Source organism: Podarcis gaigeae, assembly GCF_964106915.1.
Source record: "Podarcis gaigeae genome assembly, chromosome: 8".
NCBI classification, from domain to species: domain Eukaryota; kingdom Metazoa; phylum Chordata; class Lepidosauria; order Squamata; family Lacertidae; genus Podarcis; species Podarcis gaigeae.
In genome coordinates this window covers 10794718-10813402 of record NC_139684.1, presented here as the reverse complement: position 1 = coordinate 10813402, position 18685 = coordinate 10794718, and the positions used below count along the sequence as shown (strand labels likewise).

Sequence of the window (18685 nt, the reverse complement as noted above, 5' to 3'; positions counted from 1 at the left end):
CACCCTCTCCCTGCTGAATAACGACAGGTGGCACCCACAGGACTGATAACAGCCAGTGAACTGGCCAAAGGCCAACCTGTCTGGTGGCACAGAAAGAGGAACCCACCGGCCCCCTCACAGACAAAAAGGGGGAGGGTGGGCGGGCGTTTGTGCTCCTGTTTGCGCCAGCCCTTCCAGACCCCCATCTTTCCTCCCCTGTAGCTGAGCATGAAGGAACTTCTCACCTCCCTCCTTGACAACCACACCTGGAACGCCCTTTCCCAAAACGCATCGCTGGCCAGGCCCTTTCAGGTCGACACCCACAACCTGTGGCTCGAGTGGTGGGACCCCAACATCACCATCTTTGGCACGCTGGCCGTCTTCCTGTTCATGAAGGTACCTGGCCCACTTCTGAAGCACGGGGGGGGGGGGGCTCTCTCTGATGAGGTAGGAAGGGTTCGGGCGACTCCCCTCCCATTTCTGTTACGGTGCTTTCACCCTCAGGAGTTGGAGTGTTCTCAGGCATGCCGTGGCATCACAGGCTGTCTGAAAGCAAGCGGCCATTACCCTCGGCCTCACTTTTCCACACTCTTTTCACAGTTTTGGATGCTGATCCTGGCCACCACCATGCCGATGCCCGCTGGGTACTTCATGCCCGTCTTTGTTTATGGTAAGTGCCCCCCCATCTCCCTGCATCAGATGACCCCCCCCCCCTCCATATCAAAGAACTGGAGAGTTGGAAAGGTGACCTTGTCCAGCCCCCTGCAATGCAGGAACCATAGGTAAACAAACGCAGGATCAGTTTCACTGGTCTCATCTGCCAAGTACCAAACGGGCTGGAGAAGGAGATCTCACCAGGGAAGAGAGACAGCGGCAGAAGATTGGAAGAAATTTAAGGACTATCTTAGGAAACATTGCAAAATTAATGAATGCTAGAATGACGTTGGTTTAGAAATTATGTGGTTTCCAGCGGTAATGGTTTAAGTAAATAGAAAAGAAAGGTTAAAAACTAAATGGAAAATAAGGGAGAGGATTTGCTGAATTAATAATTAGAAATTGGAATACAGAAAGAGGAGGTATGAGGAAGTCGGGGAAGTAAGGTATAAGAAAATAAGGGAATGAAATTATACTTGTTTTTTGTTTGTGTTTGTTTGTATCGTTGTTTTGTATTGTTTTTATAAATTTTTTTTGAAACTTTAATAAATATCTATTAAAAAAAAATGGAGAAGGGGATCCCCATTACAGTTAATCCAGTTCAAAACCAGTTTGAGCGTGCAGTGTAGACATGGTCTGGAAAGGATTGTCTCGGAGATGCAACCTGTTTCTTTCTACCTCGTCCTCCTCCTCCTTTCCCACCCCCCATGGCAGGAGCTGCGCTCGGGCGCCTGGTGGGGGAAACCACCGCCTTCCTCTTCCCCCAGGGCATTTCGTCGGAGGGGGGCTCCAGCCTCATCACTCCTGGAAGCTACGCACTGGCAGGTGAGTCTGCAACGTGGTGGGTGGGGTGGGCACTTGCTACAGGGCAAGCCAATAAGCCAGGGCAGCCAAAGGTCTAGGCAACTACGACTTGCCAACTTTGCCACACGGCCCCTTCCCCTCCACCCCAGGGACTCACGGTTGCGATGACAGTGAGCGCCTCTGTTCACTACAATTCTGCAGGGGGCATCTGTCTGGTTCCTCTCCCAATTCTTGGGGTCCTGTATACAGGGAGGGTTAGAGGAGCTGGCCGGCCACTGAAATGTCCTCATCAGCATCCTGCAAAAATGGGCCAGGTTGCAAGAGGGGTGGGGCCCTCTGGGCTCCAAGGTGGGCTTTTCCTCCACCCCCCCACCTTGCTGCAAGGTAGGAGAACAAGACCCAGAGAGGTGTGAGGGAGCTGAGCTTGAGGACAGAGGCTGAGGGACTTGCTTGCTCCGTGCTGGATCAAAAATGGCAACAAATGGAGAAGCAAGATTTCTTTGGATGCCGTGACCCCCCCCCCCACTCCATAGGTCATGCATATATGTGAATAGAACCGTATACAGTGGAGCCCTGTTTGCATCCCAAAGCGAACGCAACCCGCAACTGCGCTTCTGTGGGTTGCGATTCGGCACTTCTGCGCATGTGCGTGACGTCGTTTTGAGCGTCTGCGCATGCGTGAGCAGCGAAACCCGGAAGTAACGGGCTTGAAAGCGCTTAACCTGAAGCAACTTCGACCCGAGGTATGACTGTATCTTGAAGACACCACAGTCTCCACTGACCTCTATTCAGAGGAAACCGAACCTGGAATCCCTGGAGTCCCTCGCAGTTCAGACACACTGGGGGGGGGGGCGTGTTGCAGGGGGAGGCCACAACCGTTAGTCCCAGTGCGATACCAGCACAGAGGAGGGCCAGCTCTGCCATTAGGCAGGGCTGGAGGACAGAGCTGTGTTCGATTCATGACTTGTCCTCCCCACCACTGAGCTCCTCTGCTCTGGTGTGGAATGCCATCCTCTTCAAGCAAGATGCAGACCTCAGCTAGTTCAGCTCTGGGACTTGGAATACAAATGGGGGCGGCTAACAAGGGACCCACGCCCAGAGTGAGTTGCCGGCTTGCCTCAGGCCCCCCCCCTCCAGGGACAACCCTTGCTCTAGATTCTGTTTTCCTCCCTCCAGGGGCAGCAGCCTTTTCTGGCTCGGTCACCCACACCCTCTCCACGGCCCTGCTGGCCTTTGAGATGACGGGGCAGATCGCCCACATCCTGCCAGTCATCCTCGCCGTGCTCATCGCCAACGCCATCGCCCAGAAGTTTCAGCCCTCCTTCTACGACGGTACCATCATCGTCAAGAAGCTGCCCTACCTGCCGCGCATACGGAGCAGGCACATTGGGTGAGGTGAAACCCCCTCACACGTCGCAGGGTGTGGGGGAGCAGGTGGGGGCACTGCTTCTCGCCCAGTGGCATAGCGTGGGTTGTCAGCACCCGGGGCAAGGCAAGTAATTTGTGCTCCCTAACCCGTGGATTTGCGCCCCCTAACCAGTGGATTTGCGCCCCCTAATCCGTGGATTTGCGCCCCCTAACCCGTGGATTTGCGCCCCCTAACCCTAACCCCCAGATGTTGCGCTACGCCACTGTTCTCGCCCTCCCACTCCCGGGACATTGAGGGGCATCCCCAGAGCCTTCTCAGACATGCTGCTTGCTGATGAGGGAAAGGACACTCTGCCCACGCTCAGAGTCTCTCTTGCCTTATGCCGCTTTGCGTATCGGGAAGGGCCGTAGCTCAGGGGCAAAGAGTCTGCTTTGCGAGCGGAAGGTGCAAGGTTGTCGCGAAGTGACACAGGGGTCAGCAAACTTTTTCAGCAGGGGGCCAGTCTACTGTCCCTCAGACCTTGTGGGGGGGCTGGACTATATTTTGAAGGGGAAAATGAACCAATTCCTATGTCCCACAAATAACCCAGAGATGCATTTCAAATAAAAGCACACATTCTACTCATGTGTAAACAGGCTGATTCCTGGACTGTTCGCGGGCCGGATTTAGAAGGCGATTGGGCCAGATCTGGGCCTCGGGCCTTAGTTTGCCTACCCATGCTGTAGGTCTTACTCCACGAAATCAGTTGCCGAGACTAAAAGTCCCCACCTCCCCACAACCATCTAAGTCTGCTCCTCTTCCAGGGTTCCTTCCGAGGAATCGGAGATTACGCCTGCATGAGACCAACATCTCCTCTGCCCCTTTCATGCCTCTTCTGGTTTTGGGAGACTAGGGGAGAGTTGGGAGCTTGCCACAGCCGGTGAGGGAGACACCGGTGACTCTTCACCAGCCCAACTCATCTCTGCCTCTTGGCCTCCCTCGCCCCATGCTTCTGCCTCTGATTCACGACTTCTCTCTGCCACAGACTCTCCCAGCTCACTAAACCCTCAACTTCCGACACCTCCTCCTCCCTGTCTTCTCACTGTGACCACTCATCATCACCCCACCACCAGTCTCCAGGCTCTGAGCCTTCGACCCTTGGGTGTTCCTCAGCTGGTTCCTCTAACCATCCTTCTGCACCAACCAGTCCATGACACGGGTTCAATCCCTGCTGGTATCGCCAGGTCAGGTTGGAATCCGCAAAGCCATTGCTGCCAACCAGTGTGGACACTACAAAGCTAGATGGACTGACTCCGTAGAAGGCAGCTTCCTAGGTCCCTATATTCCAGGGCAGGGCACACATTTGCTGGGGGGCTATGTGCATGCTGTCAATTCAGAGGCCTTTTAACAGCCTGCAGACCCTCTGGGAATCTTTGCTCTGCCATTACTGGGCTCTTGCGGGGGTCATTCTGACGCCACTTTCTCCCGCCTGCAGCTCCTACAAGGTCACCACAGAGGAGTTCATGAACACCAAATTCGTCTACCTGCCCAGAGATGCCACCTTCCAGGAAATTCTCAGCACGGTCACCTCGACAGACGACTCTGAGTACCCGGTGGTGGACAATGCTGGTACAGTCATACCTCATGTTACGTCCACTTCATGTTACGTTCTTTCAGGATATGTCCTGCGGCGACCCGGAAGTACCGGAAAGGGTTACTTCCGGGTTTCGCCGCTCGCACATGCGTAGATGCGCAAAATGACGTCGCACGCATGCGCAGAAGCGGCAAATCACAACCCACGCATGCACAGACGCACCACTGTGGGTTGCACTCTTTTTATGTTGTGAATGGGCCTCCGGAACAGATCCTGTTCTCAACCAGAGGTACTGGGACTTAATGGGTTTTCTGAGGGGGGAGGAAGCCCTGGTTCTCCCCTCCCGCCATTTCCCAAACCCCAATGGCCTTCCCTGTGGCATCAGGCCTGGGGCTTTATTTCACTTCCCGCTTTGTGGGGGTGTTGAGGCCCCTGTCTGGCCAAGGCGGCCCACCTGAGGCATCTGCCCATCTGGCCAGTGTCAGTCTCACTCACTTTTGGGGGCAAACCATAGCATGGAAATGAGACAGAAGGGGAGAAACAGCTGGAATTGAGAAGCAGCTGGGACTTGCTCTTTGCCCATGCTCAGGAGATGCCAGGGTACGTACCCAGACACCTCTGACACAATCCATGAAGAGATCTACAGCAGGAGTTGCCCCCTTGTTTCAGCATAGGCCTCGATGGAGGGGGCCTAGCTCTCTTCTACCTCTTGTGTTGCAGGGGGTTGGACTAGATGACCCTTGGGAGCCCCTTACATCTCTACAGTTCTAGGATTCCACTATGGGAGGCAGGGTGCTGCTGCAGGAGCAGTGGGCATCCCTAGTGGGGTCCTGCGGGTGTGCCTCCAATCAGGCACAGCTGCGTGACCACAGGCCTAATCTAGCCCATCTCATGTTCTTCCTGGGGTGCTGGGCTCAACAGACCCTCTTTGGCCTGATCCTGCAGTCGAGCCCTTTTAAGGCCTTTTCTTTCTCCCTCCTCTCGCCCGCAGAGACAGCCATGTTGCTGGGGATGATCCAGAGATCCGAGCTGGTCAAGTTCCTGCAGACCCAGGATGATGCCAGCTTGCCCCACAAGGCACAGGGGGAGGAGGTGGGTCACAAGCCCCCCCCCCCCAAGGCTGAGATGGGAGCCGCCTTCTGCTGTGTGTGGGGGGGGGGGGAGGGGGCAGCACCCTCTCTGCAATGCAGCTTAGCCAGAGTTGCATGGGCCCCACACCACCCACTTGCCACACCCTGCAAGATTTTATTCCCCCCCCCCCACTCTCTCCTGCAGCCTTCATCTGCCCAGACCTTGGAAGGATCCTGCGCCATCAGCCCTGTGACCCTGCAGCTTTCCCCATGGATGTCCCTACACCAGGTAAATGGCCGGCAGACAGGCGAGGGTTATCAGATGAAGAATGGCAGGAAGTGCTCTTGGCTCTGGCACACCCCTTTATTTGTTTACAGTGAAATGGAGCCTCCATGCCCAGGAGGAGTCTACCTCCGAATGTCACCTGCTGGAGAATAATGGCAGGGAGGGCTGTTGTTGCTGCCTTTGCGTTCTGCACCCTGGGGGCACATTTCCCACCCTGGGAAACAGGGCAAAAGGTCTGGATAGGTCTTTGGGGGGAGGCCAGGGCAGAAGGTGTGTGTGTGGAAGTAGGGGATTTTGATTTTTATTACAGAGAGAAAGATCCTTTGGGGAGGGGAAAGGCCTGCCTCCCAACGCTTGTTTTCCTGCCACAGCCTTTGTGGGGCTGCTTCTTGCAAAAGGAAAAAACACACAGCTGTGAATTCTTGGCCGTTGGGCCTTTCCTCCAGCCTACCTTGCAGGGTTCCTGAGAGGGTGGAACAGGATCCTACCTCTGTGCACACACCCCGTTCTGTGAAAATGAAGGAAAGGTCGCATTCTCTGTGTGCGCATGCGGTTCTCACAAGATGTTGCTGTCACCAGGGAAATGGGCTGGCTTATCAAGATGCAAGGAGCCTTGTTAAAGGAGCTATAGGCAGGGGTTACCCCACATCCTGGGACACAGATGGCGCTGTGGGTTAAACCACAGAGCCTCTTGGGCTTGCCGATCAGAAGGTTGGCGTTTCAAATCCCCATGACAGGGTGAGCTCCCGTTGCTCGGTCCCTGCTCCTGCCAACCTAGCAGTTCGAAAGCACACCAGTACAAGTAGATAACTAGGTACCGCTCCAGCGGGAAGGTAAACGGCGTTTCCGTGCCCTGTTCTGGTTCGCCAGAAGCGGCTTAGTCATGCTGGCCACATGACCCAGAAGCTGTATGCCAGCTCCCTCAGCCAATAAAGTGAGATGAGCAATGCAACCCGAGTCGTCCACGACTGGACTTAATGGTCAGGGGTCCCTTTACCCCTATCCCACATCACCATCCTGACCTTCCCCCATCTCTCTCCTCCCCATTTTTCTCCCCACAGGTGCACAACCTTTTTGAGCTTCTGAACCTTCAGAGAGCCTTTGTCACGCAACTGGGGAAGGTGGTTGGCGTTGTCTCCAGGAACGAGGTAGCTGGCTGGCACTCTTAAAGCGGGGCAGATTGGGAGAGGATGGGGCTGGATCCTAAACTCAGAGAGCTGCAGAACGGGGAGACCTGCATTCGAATCCCCTCCTGCTCTCAGCCGCAAAACACACCGGGTGACTCTGGGCCAGTCGTGCTCTCAGCCTGACCTACCTCGAAGGGTTGTTGGTGGGAGAACAGCTTACAGCACACCCAGAGTGCTTCTGAGAAAGGCAGGAGGGATAAGTGTTTCTTGAGGAAGGAGTTCCCAGTTCCTCATCAGGGGTTGCAGGAAACTAGGGCAGTTAAATCTCTTCCAGGCTGATTGCAGTGTGAAAACATCCACCCCACTTCCCATCCAGTTTTCAGCTTCCTTGCTTCTTTTTCCTTCAGGTGAGGAAAGCCATCGAAGACCTGGCAAATCCCAAAGCAGCAAAATGAGACCACCAATTAAGACCACAGAGGACCAGGCAGGGATTCGAAACCACGATGGAAGGAGATTCCTGTTGAATGTTACCTGGTGTCAAGAGCAAATTAAAGATGTCTTTTCACACCGTCGGTGGCAAAGGAGGATGGGTGGGGTGGTCTGGGAGAGGACTGTAAGCTCTTGGCACGTCTTGAAACCTTTAACAACTGAAACTTTTAAACAACTGAAAAATATAAAACCCCATTATTATTTTTTACAATATGATGGAAGGTCTGTGCTAATATTTGGGCTGAGTTGAAATGGACCCCCAAATTCACCACCTGAATTTCTGGAGTGGGGATGTTTCAGTGGTTTTCAGGGTGGAAACCACCTTCTGCTCCTAGGAGTGCCACCTCTGGGCAAGGGAAAGAGGAAAGAAGGAATGGTATGGTGACATTTCCTTTGCAATCAAAGCCTGTCCAGAGCCGATTTCCAGCAAGAACAGCTTAAAGTGCAAAAGAATCACATATAAATTGGTCCCTGCTTCCCTCATAGAATTGTAGAGTATTCTTCTTGATGTGTCGTTGGAATCTCCTTTTTTGAAGCCATTGTTAGGAGTCCTACCTTCCAGAGCAGGAAAAATCAAGCTTGTTCCATCTTCCATGTGACAGCCTTTCAGATATCTCAAGATGGCTCTCGTATCTCCTTTCAATCTCCTCTTTTCCAGGCCAAGCATAACCAGCTCCTTCAACTGTTCCTCATATGGCTTGCCCTTTGTCATCCGTCACCTTCCTCTGCCCATGTTCCAGCTTGTCCCTTGTTGCAACAGGGCTCTGAGCTTCTTTCCAGCAGTTAGTACACTCTGGTTACAGGGAGGCAATTTCTGTGCAATATCTCTTTTATTATTTACAAATATACACAGTGAGCTGGGGTGTGTGGGGCAGGGTGGAGGAGCAACGAGGTCCCTCAAAGCAGTTATCTCCCCCCCCCCCCCAGCCGGCCAAGCAGACTCCCCTGGAGGAAAAGAGTGAAGGGTTTGCCCCAATCTCGTTCTGCAAACCAAACAAGCAGACGGAAGGTGGCCGTTTGGCGGTTCTCGCAGGCGTGGGAAGATGGGAGTGGGGCACACGGCCTGAAACACCTTTTCCATCTTGAGAGGCCTTCTTGGCTGCCCATACCAAAACCAGGCACCCTGGGGCTAGTAAACAGAGCGGCCCCGGAACTTCAGTTTAAATAAAAGGGCTGTAGCAGTGAGATTGGGACGCGGGTGGTGCTGTGGGTTAAATCACAGAGCCTAAGACTTGCCGATCAGAAGGTCGGCTGTTCGAATCCCCGTGACGGGGTGAGCTCCCATTGCTCGGTCCCAGCTCCTGCCAACCTAGCAGTCCGAAAGCATGTCAAAGTGCAAGTAGATAAATAGGTACCGCTCTGGCGGGAAGGTAAATGGCATTTCCGTGCGCTGCTCTGGTTCGTCAGAAGTGGCTTAGTCTTGTTGGCCACATGACCTGGAAGCTGTACGCCGGCTCCCTCGAGCAATAAAGCAAGATGAGCGCCGCAACCCCAGAGTCGGCCACGACTGGACCTAATGGTCAGGGGTCCCTTTACCTTTTACCTAGCAGTGAGATTATACCCACCAAAAAAGCAACAGCAGCTTTTTGGGGGGAGGTGTTGGGTGGGGTGCACCCATAGGAGGAACGTATGATTGAAGCGATTCAACTGCCATGACCTCCTTCACGGCTTGCTCGAGCAAGCAGACGTCACCCAAGGGCGCCACAAGTTGAAGAACCTCCTCAAAAGCTCAGGAACGCCCGCCGGATGTGATGGTGGAACCCTTGACACAAGCCCCCCCTGCCCAGCCTCTGCCCTCCCTCCAGAGTCCTCTAGTTATAGAACACCTCATCCTCCGAGAGGGAGCTGCTGTCAACGTATCGGAGGGAGGTGCTACTGCGCTGGAGCCACAGGGACCCCACGGGGCTCTCCTGCCCCGCTTCCTGGGGCAAGGCCTTCGCCAGGCTGTCCATCGGGGTGCTCCAGCCGGTGGGGAGGGGGGACTTGCAGCTGGAGAGGGAGAAGGCTGGGAGGCTGCTGTCCAAGTTGGAGGGGCTCACTGTGCCCTGCGGGGTGAGGAGAAAGGTCCCTGGCGGCAGATAGAGGCCTCTCAGGTCTGGAAGGAGGAGAAATTATTATTATTAATAATTAAATTTGGGGAAGGGGCTGTGGCTCAGGGGTAGGGAGCCCCTACTTTGCCTGCGGAAGGCCCCTGGTTCAATCCCCGCCGGCAGCATTTCTAGGTAGGGTTTGAACCCATTGCTGCCAGTCAGAGTACACAACACTGATCTAGATGGAGCAGTGGCCTGACTCAATGTAAGGCAGATTCCTGCGTATCAGGGATGGGGAATCTGTGCCCCCCCAACAAATGATGTTGTGAGTGCAACTCTCCTCAGCCTCGGCTAGCAGGGCCAATGGTGAGGGATGGTGGGAGGGGAAGCTCAAGATCATGGGGGGGGGGGCAGGCAGGGCGAACCAAGGGCTATCTGGACCAATAGCATCCTCAAAGGATAACTGGGTGCAAATGCATCACAAAAGCCTCCAAGGATGGGGAGACCCAATGCTCATTGAAGCTGACAGACGTAACTAACTTAGCATCATTAATTTCATTGGGTCTACTATGGTGGGCTGCAACCCCCCCCCAAAACAACATAAAAAAATGGAGAGTACCAGAGGTGGGTTGGAAGTTACCTTGGAGCTGGGGGCCTTCCTGCGAAGGCCCCCCATAATTCAGCTCCTCTTCGTCCAGGGACGACCAGGCGCTCAGCGTGGCTTCGGCGATGGCAAACTGCTCGGCCACACCTGGGCAGGGGAAGGCGGAGGGCAGAACATGTCAGGGAAGCAGCTGGCCTATGCCACCCCTCCCTGGACCCTCGCAGGTCTTGGGAGAATGAAGCTGCAAGCCAGGCTTAGCCTAAATAAACCTCACACCTTCCCCACCCCCCAAAAGCGAGCCCCTCCTGATCTAGAACGTCCCGGCTTTCTTGGGAACAAAGCTGAGGGCTGGTTTGCAGCTGGGACTACGTCACCTGGTTCCTGCCTGGATTATAGCAGGGAGACTCAGCCAAAATTTACTGCCATTTCCTCTTCCGGGATGCTTGAAAAAGGTGACATTTGTGCCATGCTCTTGACACCACTTTTGACAGCCATGGCTTTCCCCCAAAGAATTCTGGGAGCTGAGAGCTGGGAGGAGATCCCACACAGACAGCTACAGCTCCCAGCACCCGTTGACATGCTGCAGTTCCTCCTCTGAAGTGTACGCAAGCAGCCTTCATGAGCAGTTTCAAAAGAGAGGTGCAGGACCTCTCAGCGCCCCAAGGACACCAGCACCCAGACAGCATCAGTTGAACATGGTTCTTAAGCTGGTGCCTCCTTTATGGGATGGCAAGGCCCCAGCCCCACTGCTGACCTGCTGCAAACCAGGCCTCCTTCAGCTCATTGGTGAGGTCGGCGTAGATCTCCTCCTCCGTCAGGGCCTGCTCCCAGCCCGTCCTCGGAGCGCTCCAGCCCTTCCACTCGATGAGGTGGGCCACACGGCCACGGGCCATGGCTGTGGGCTTGGTGACGTGGTCTTTGATGCTCTGGACGAGGCCTGTGGGGGGGGGGCAGCAAAGATGGAGGAGGCACAATAAGCACACTTGGGAACAGAGGAATCTATGCCAGCCCCACTGAGAGCCTTGCAGGAAGGTTTCCATGGGAACAAATGCCCCGTACAATAATACTGTTTTGTAGATTGGAAGGTTAAATCAGAAGCTGAGCTCACTGCCAGTAATTCCGATTTTGCTTTCCTCGTATTACTAATGCCTGGTTTATATGATGAATGTATGTTCTATACATTTATTTATTTTGCACACCGTACACCTCAGGGTGGTTCACAATATAAAAACGCAAGATAAAAACACATCATAAAAACCACCATATATTTGTAGGTTGCTACCTTGCAAGGAATCGCCTTTGGCTAGTGCAATAAACGTATTGGATGAAAATGACTGTGTTCTGCGTCTCCTTCGGCCCGACACATCTTTGCTTGCAAGGGAGAACAGCAGATTTCAGCCTTTCTGTGGTTAGCAACCCACCTGCCTCGTCAAGCTGGCACCCGCTAGAAATAAACGGAGCAGAACTCAGAACAGCACCAAAAGGGACTCGGTCACATTGCGCCCCCTGCTGCACTGCGAGAGGACGAGCCAAATCTGGGATTGCTATGGTGGCAGGCAGAAAAGGGGCAGTGGTCCAGACCCCTGTAGGGACGCCTTGGAAAGAGCGCTGGGTGACTTTGTGATCCAGATGCCAGGGGCCCCTGGAAGCAAGTGATACCCAGGACTCCCGAAGGGATTCACACAACTGCCTGCTATACGACAGGATTTACAGGCTATGCCCGACACGTTTCAGAATCTGCACCATTTAAAGGCAGAACATTCAGATCACTTTTTGCTCCTTTTGCATTTTAGTATTCTATATTGTGGGGACGAGGGTGGCGTGTGGGTTAAACCACAGAGCCTAGGACTTGCCAATCAGAAGGTCGGCGGTTCGAATCACTGCGACGGGGTGAGCTCCCCTTGCTCGGTCCCTGCTGCTGCCAACCTAGCAGTTCAAAAGCACACCAGTGCAAGTAGATAAATAAGTACTGCTGGGGCGGGAAAGTAAATGGTGTTTCCATGTGCTCTGGCTTCCGTCACAGTGTCCCGTTGCGCCAGAAGCGGTTGAGTCATGCTGGTCACATGACCCGGAAAGCTGTCTGTGGGCAAATGCTGGCTCCCTCGACCTGAAAGTGATATGAGTGCCGCAACCCCATAGTTGCCTTTGTCTGGGCTTAACCGTCCAAGGTTCTTTTTTTTTTTTTAATGACTGCTACCCGCATTCTGGTTAAAAAGGGACGCGGGTGGTGCTGTGTGTTAAACCACAGAGCCTAGGACTTGCCGATCAGAAGGTTGGCGGTTTGAATCCCCGCAAGAAGGTGAGCTCCCGTTGCTCGGTCCCTGTTCCTGCCAACCTAGCAGTTCGAAAGCACGTCAAAGTGCAAGTAGATAAATAGGTACCGCTCCAGTGGGAAGGTAAACGGCATTTCCGTGCGCTGCTCTGGTTCGCCAGAAGCGGCTTAGTCATGCTGGCCACATGACCCGGAAGCTGTACACCGGCTCCCTCGGCCAATAAAGCGAGATGAGCGCCGCAACCCCAGAGTCGTCCACAACTGGGGTCCCTTTACCTTTATTCTATTTTGTGGGCTGGTGCTTTCCCAGGCCCGAGAAGGCAGGAGTGTTGACATCTAGCTCTTTCACAATGAGTCAATTATATAGTGATCCAGCATAGCAGGAACTGTTTCCTCATGTCTTCCTTCGGTTCTCTCAGGACCATTTTCTCAATACAAACCACACACACCTCTTGAAGTGGGTATTTTCTCTCTCTGCTTCTAGCAGGCCCCTTATGAACAGTTTGCCAGCAGCCAAAAATCCAACAGGTGAAGTACCCCTTGGCATGGAAATGCAGCGATGGGAAACTTAAGATTGCTTTTTAAAAATAAAATAAAAGAGGAAACAATGCTATTCCTGGAGAATTGGCCATGACAGCTAAATGAAAATGCCTTGTTCCAAAGTAGCAGAGCTGGGGACACAGGCAAAGGATGCGTGTGGAATTGTTTTGCTAAAGTCTTGCCCTGCTTATGGGTTGGCTCCCAGTACGTTTCCGAGCACAATTCAAAGTGTTGGTGCTGACCTTTAAAGCCCTAAACGGCCTCGGTCCAGAAGGAGCGTCTCCATCCACATCGTTCAGCAGGGACACTGAGGTCCAGCGCCAAGGGCCTTCTGGCAGTTCCCTCACTGCGAGAAGCCAAGTTACAGGGAACCAGGCAGAGGGCCTTCTCGGTGGTGGCACCCGCCCTGTGGAACGCCCTCCCACCAGATGTCAAAGAGAACAACAACTACCAGACTTTTAGAAGACATCTGAAGGCAGCCCTGTTTAGGGAAGCTTTTAATGTTTGATGGATTACTGTATTTTAATATTTTGTTGGGGCTGCCCAGAGTGGCTGGGGTATAAGTAATAAATTATTATTATTATTATTATTATTATTATTATTATTATTATTGGTTTTCCAGAGATGTTCTGAAGAGCACATTTGGAAACAGAGAGAGGGCCAGAGCCTGGAAGAAGCAGGACACATGGTGCAGTTCTGGAAGTCAAGGGTGCGAGGGGGGAGAGCAGGTGTACCTACCCCCCAGGGAAGAGGTGGCCAGGGCCGTCACGTGGTAGGTGCTGGGGGAGCCGGTGTCTCTACTGGAGAGGAGCCCGCCAGAGGGCTTGAAGCATTTCTGCAAGAAGAGAAAACAGATGGAGTGGGGGTCAGGAGTGGGGGGAGTGAAAGAGCAGGACTGGGAAAAGGGGGGGGGGTTCATTCTGACAGGTGAATCACCTGCTTTTGGGTGGAGAAGCCACCTTAGGCAAGAGAGAAAGTTATCTGCCCCCCAGGCCCATTGCTGCCTGCTCTGTTTTGCAGCGGCTCTTTCGGGGTCTCTGGCACCAGGAATGGCCATAGCTCAGAGGTAGAGCACCTGCTTGGCACGCAGAAGGTCCCGGGTTCAATCCCAGGCAGCATCTCCTGGGGGAAAACTGCCTGTGCCTGAAACCACAGAGAAGCCGCTGCCCGTCAGTGTGGACAGTATTGAGCTAGATGGGATCCCACGGTCTGACTCAGCATAAGGACATTTCTTATGTCTCAAAGGAAGAGCACCTGCTTGGCATGCAGAAGGTGCCCGGGTTCTGTCCTTGGAATCTCCTGGTAGGGCTGGGAACGTCTGCCATCTGAGACCCCGGAGAGCCACTGCTGCCAGTCAGTGCGGGCACAGGAGACCAGAAATCTAGGAGCTCCACAGATCCACCACCATTCCCAAGGGAGAGAGATGGGTAATGCCAAAAGCAGTTACCTCACTGCCCTCCTTCTCTGGGGCATTGGAAAGGCCATGGCTCTCTTGTGGGGCAACAGGGGGGCTTTCCAGCTGAGGGGTGACAACAGCCTGGTCCTTGTGGGCGCTTGTGAGGAAATCTGGAAGAAGGAGCAGAAAGAAACCATCAGGAGAGCTTCTGGGGGCAGAAATTTGGAAATTTTAGTTCCTGCAACTAGATTGGGAAAATAGAAAGTTAAGTCATAAGTAAGAAAAAATTTGAAATTTAAAGTTATTTTATGTATTATTTTAAGGTACAAATATTGACAAAAGGTACTTTAAATTTAGAAGTAAAATATTTTGAAAGATACAAAAAAGATACGAAACAAGGTAATAATTTGCTGATATGTTTATTGTAAAGAACGCAGGGTGAGGGAGATGTGGGGAAGTCCAGTTAGTAATGTAAAAATGCATTTTGAAAGTTGGATTATTTTTCTTTTTTCTTTCTTCTGACTTGTTTTTTCTTCCTTTCCTGTAAATTGAAAATGTAATAAAATTTTTATTTAAAAAAAAAAAGAACAGCCTCCTGGAGGAGGCTGTCCTGCTGTGACCTCTCCCCCACCCCCCAATCCCCTGCTACCTTCCCAGACTGGGAAGAGGTTTTTTTCGAGCAGGGAGAGTGCAAACCAAGAATATTGTAGAGCTGGGAAAAGTTTCAGAAAAGGGCAACCCAAATGATGAAGGGGGTGGAGCAACTCCCCCAGGTGGAAAGATTATGAGGTTTGGGGGCTTGTTAACTTGGGGGGGGGGAGAAGAGCCGTGGGGTGCAGGCTCATGAGAGAAACATATAAGATTATGCCTGGTGTTGAGTAAGAAATAAATGTTTCCCCCCCCTCCCTCTCTCATAACATTTGGACCCAGTGGAGTCACTCAGAGAAGCTGAATGGTGGGAGATTCAGAGAGCCTTCTGGCGGTTCCACCATTGCGAGAAGTGAGGTTACAGGGAACCAGACAGAGGGCCTTCTCGGTAGTGGCACCCGCCCTGTGGAACGCCCTCCCTTCAGATGTGAAGGAAATAAGAAGCTATCTCATCTTCAAAAGACATCTGAAGGCAGTCCTGTTTAGGGAAGTTTTTAATATTTAATGCTGTATTGTTTTTAACACTCGATTGGGAGCCACCCAGAGTGGCTGGGGAAACTCAGCCAGATGGGCGGGGTATAAATAATAAATTATTATTATTATTATTATTATTATTATTATTATTATTATTATTATTATTATTACTATTATTATTATTACTATTATTAATTATTATACAGTGGTACCTCAGGTTACGTACGCTTCAGGGTACATACTCTTCAGGTTACAGACTCCGCTAACCCAGAAATAGTACCTCAGGTTAAGAACTTTGCTTCAGGATGAGAACAGAAATCGTGCTCCGGCAGCACGGCAGCAGCAGGAGGCCCCATTAGCTAAAGTGGTGCTTCAGGTTAAGAACAGTTTCAGGTTAAGAAAGGACCTCTGGAACGAATTAAGCACTTAACCCGAGGTACCACTGTAGATATAAAAAGGATGCCCTGCACAGATTTAAGCAATGGAACTCACCCCAGCAGGAGGCAATGATAACCACCAAACTAGATGGCTTTTTTGAGGGGGGAGGATTAGACAAATCATAGAGGAGGATTACAGCTGCCAAAGGTTATGGCTATGATCTAATCCGGCAGTCTGAATACGAGGAATCGCAAGCTGGGAGTGCGCTGGCGTTATGCTCAGGTCGTCTTCCTTCTGGTTGGCTGCCGAAAGGACAGGAGGCTGGGCTCAGAGGCCTTTGGCTGGATCCAGCAAGTCTCCTGTTCCTTAAATTTTCGAGTCACCTCACATCCGAGGCAACGAAATAAACACACTTCAAATGGGTCTTGGATGACGCATCTTCCAGCAGGGAGCCGGGGAGCCAGGGGGACTCAGGACAAACCCAAAAGCTCTGTTCCGCAGCTGCTCTTTTTGCATTCAGAAAGGCGCCTACGTGGATCAACCCCACCTTTTTAGAGGGGGCTCCTTTCAGGACAAAAGTGGTGACTGAGAACCAGCAGGCATCACCAGACACCTTTAAAGGGGCGCGAGGGGAGTGGAAGGGAGCCTGCCAGAACCCACCACCTACTAATCCCAAACAGTGGTGGTCAGGGAGGGAGGGAGGAGGCTGGCATTTTGCACATGCTCAGAGGCACCTTTCTTTGCTACGCCTTCATGTGCCCAGGACTGGCTCTGTAAGTCAACGCCAAAACTTGACCTTTGGGCTTGTTCCGTTGCGCCTTGGCTTGGAGGAGCTGAGGATCTTCGCCATCACACCCCCTCTGCACTAAATGTAAGGTTCTAGTCCTCACTGATTTCCAACAGAGCCTGTTTCGGTCCTTTGCTCTGCAGAAAGGAGCCAGGGCTCGCTCCATTTTGTCCCATCTTTGCCTAGAGCAGCTATTTCCTTCACTGCCATGACCCCACCTCACTCAGTTGGCCAAAAGTGCCTCTTGGAAGGGAGATTTGAATCTTCCCTGAGCTTCCCTCTCTCCCCAGGGTCTGCGGCTCTCAGTCTCTCCTCACCCTTGTCTCAACAGTCTCAGCACAGACAGTCTGGTGCAAACAAGAGAAGCTGAAATCGGCTGCCGGCAGGGGATGGAATCACAGAGTCACACACAGAGAAGCCCTGTTGCCGCTCTGAACATCTCCCACTTCCCTGGGCGTTAAGCCTCTGTTTACACGGCCTTCTTCCCATGTCATAAGCACAGTCCCTGAGCTTACAGTCTTCCTCCTGCTTTGCAAGTTTCCTCCCTTGCTTAAGAAACCAGCAGAGCTCCCACGCTTGGGGAAGGTCTCTGTGTGAGTCAAAAGCTGGCACTCACGGCTGCTCACTCCAAGAGGCCTCTTGCTCCTAGGGATCTGCTTTGTCCCCATCTTAAGTTGATCCCCAGTACCAGCTTGGATTCCATGCCCTAGGGCTTGCCGATCAGGAGGTCGGCAGTTCGAATCCCTGCGATGGAGTGAGCTCCAGTTGCTCGGTCCCAGCTCCTGCCAAGCTAGCAGTTCAAAAGCACGTCAAAGCGCAAGTAGATAAATAGGTACCACTCTGGCGGGAAGGTAAACAGTGTTTCCGTGCGCTGCTCTGGTTCGCCAGAAGCGGCTTAGTCATGCTGGCCACATGACCCGGAAGCTGTACACTGGCTCCTTCAGCCAATAAAACAAGATGAGCGCCACAACCCCAGAGTCATCCGCGACTGGACCTAATGGTCAGGGGTCCCTTTACCTTTAATGAGCATGTGTAAAATACAAACAAGAGCCCTGTTGGATCCGACCATGGTGGGTTCATTTAGCCCAGCTTCCTCCTTCCCTGGAGAGACCAAGCAGGTGCCTCCCTAGAAACCCACAACTGCGGCTGTGCAGAGGTAGACTGCTCCTGGGTGTGGAGGCCCCATTTAGCCATCTCAGCTGGCAGCAACAGGAAGGCTAGCGGGGCTGGCAATAGATGTGGGGGCGTGTCTCCGGATTCGGAGGGAGCCCAGGGATCCCAGCTGCTGCTGCTCTGGGTTGGGCGCACAGCTGCCAACGTTTCCCTTTTTTTAAGGGAAATTCCCTTATTCTGAATAGGATTCCTCGCAAGATAAGGGAAAAGTTGACAGCTATGGTTGGGGGGGGGCAGCAGGGGGCCAGGGCTCCTCAGGTCCTGTTTCCTACCAGTCCACGTGTTCTCCAGCCCACTGGCTGCCCCCCTCCCGCGTCTCTCCAGAGGCCTTGACGGGGAAGGCAGAATCCGAACCCAGGACCTGCCTCACTTCTGGTATTCCAAGCGTCGCCCTTCCCAGCAACTGCGAAGGGGGGGGGGCGGTGAGGAAAATAACAACAGGCTCCCCCCGCCGGGCGCGATTCTGGTCCCTCCGCTGCTGAGCAGCCGCGCGGAAGGAAGCGCAACAGACGCGGGCCAAGAAGCGGGTGGGGGGCGGATGAGCTAAGCCCAGCGCGCCCCCTCCCCCTCCAGCCCGGGCGTCCCGGGGATGGAGAGGGAGAGGGGCAGACCCTTCTCGCCCTCCCTCCCCGTCCCCAAGGGCGGCGGCTTTGCTAATTCGTCCCCGGCGGGCGCCCCTCCGGAGGAAGGGAGCCCCTCTCCCCCTTGACCTTGGGCGGCGCGGCGGCGGAGAGGCTCACCTTTGGTCACGCACGACCCCATGGCGGCCGCCGCTGCCCTCCCCGCCGGGGCGCATCGAGGAGGCACCCGGAGCCGCCCGCGCGTCCGCCTCGCCCGCTTCGCTCCTTTCCCGGCGGCGGCGGCGGCGCCCGAAGCGAGGCGGTGGCGGCGGAGCTGCCTCCGTCGAGGGGCGGCGCCCCCACCCGCTCAGCCCAGCCCAGCCCAGCAGCCCGACGCCGCGCGCTCCTCGGGGCGGAGATCGCCGCGCCTCCGACGAAGCCGCCTTGAAGGCGGGGAGGGGCGCCGGGGACC

The 18685-nt window shown here is 53.7% G+C and overlaps 2 protein-coding genes across 4 annotated transcripts in view; one reads left to right on the top strand and one right to left on the bottom strand.

The window, feature by feature from the left end:
• Positions 1 to 7562, top strand: part of CLCNKB (chloride voltage-gated channel Kb) — a 31516-nt gene extending 23954 nt beyond the window's left edge. For all 3 annotated transcript variants that reach the window (XM_083750213.1, XM_083750214.1, XM_083750212.1), the window contains 9 exons: positions 202 to 375; positions 580 to 649; positions 1348 to 1458; positions 2614 to 2827; positions 4281 to 4414; positions 5371 to 5471; positions 5655 to 5738; positions 6797 to 6883; positions 7270 to 7562. In XM_083750213.1, the coding sequence (XP_083606339.1) occupies positions 202 to 375; positions 580 to 649; positions 1348 to 1458; positions 2614 to 2827; positions 4281 to 4414; positions 5371 to 5471; positions 5655 to 5738; positions 6797 to 6883; positions 7270 to 7317 (1023 nt within the window). In that variant the 3' untranslated portion in view covers positions 7318 to 7562. The remainder of the gene's footprint in view (positions 1 to 201; positions 376 to 579; positions 650 to 1347; positions 1459 to 2613; positions 2828 to 4280; positions 4415 to 5370; positions 5472 to 5654; positions 5739 to 6796; positions 6884 to 7269) is intronic.
• Positions 7563 to 8162: 600 nt separating this feature from the next.
• FAM131C (family with sequence similarity 131 member C) lies at positions 8163 to 18576 on the bottom strand. Its single transcript, XM_083750338.1, has 6 exons — positions 18394 to 18576; positions 14245 to 14363; positions 13536 to 13632; positions 10740 to 10922; positions 10022 to 10132; positions 8163 to 9446 (listed from the first exon to the last, which is right to left on the bottom strand). The coding sequence occupies exons 1-6, from the start codon at positions 18413 to 18415 to the stop codon at positions 9163 to 9165; spliced, it is 816 nt and encodes a 271-aa protein (XP_083606464.1). The 5' UTR covers positions 18416 to 18576; the 3' UTR covers positions 8163 to 9162.
• Positions 18577 to 18685: the final 109 nt, after the last annotated feature.

What these genes read in the sequence shown, in the direction of transcription:
- FAM131C (XM_083750338.1), bottom strand. Translation starts at nt 18,415, where the DNA reads ATGGGGTCGTGCGTGACCAAAG. An exon ending in GGCCACCTCTTCCCTGGGGG is followed by an intron (nt 10,923 to 13,535) that starts GTAGGTACACCT and finishes CCCCCCCCACAG; the next exon opens with GCCTCGTCCAGAGCATCAAA. An exon ending in GGAGGCCTGGTTTGCAGCAG is followed by an intron (nt 10,133 to 10,739) that starts GTCAGCAGTGGG and finishes TCCCCTGCCCAG; the next exon opens with GTGTGGCCGAGCAGTTTGCC.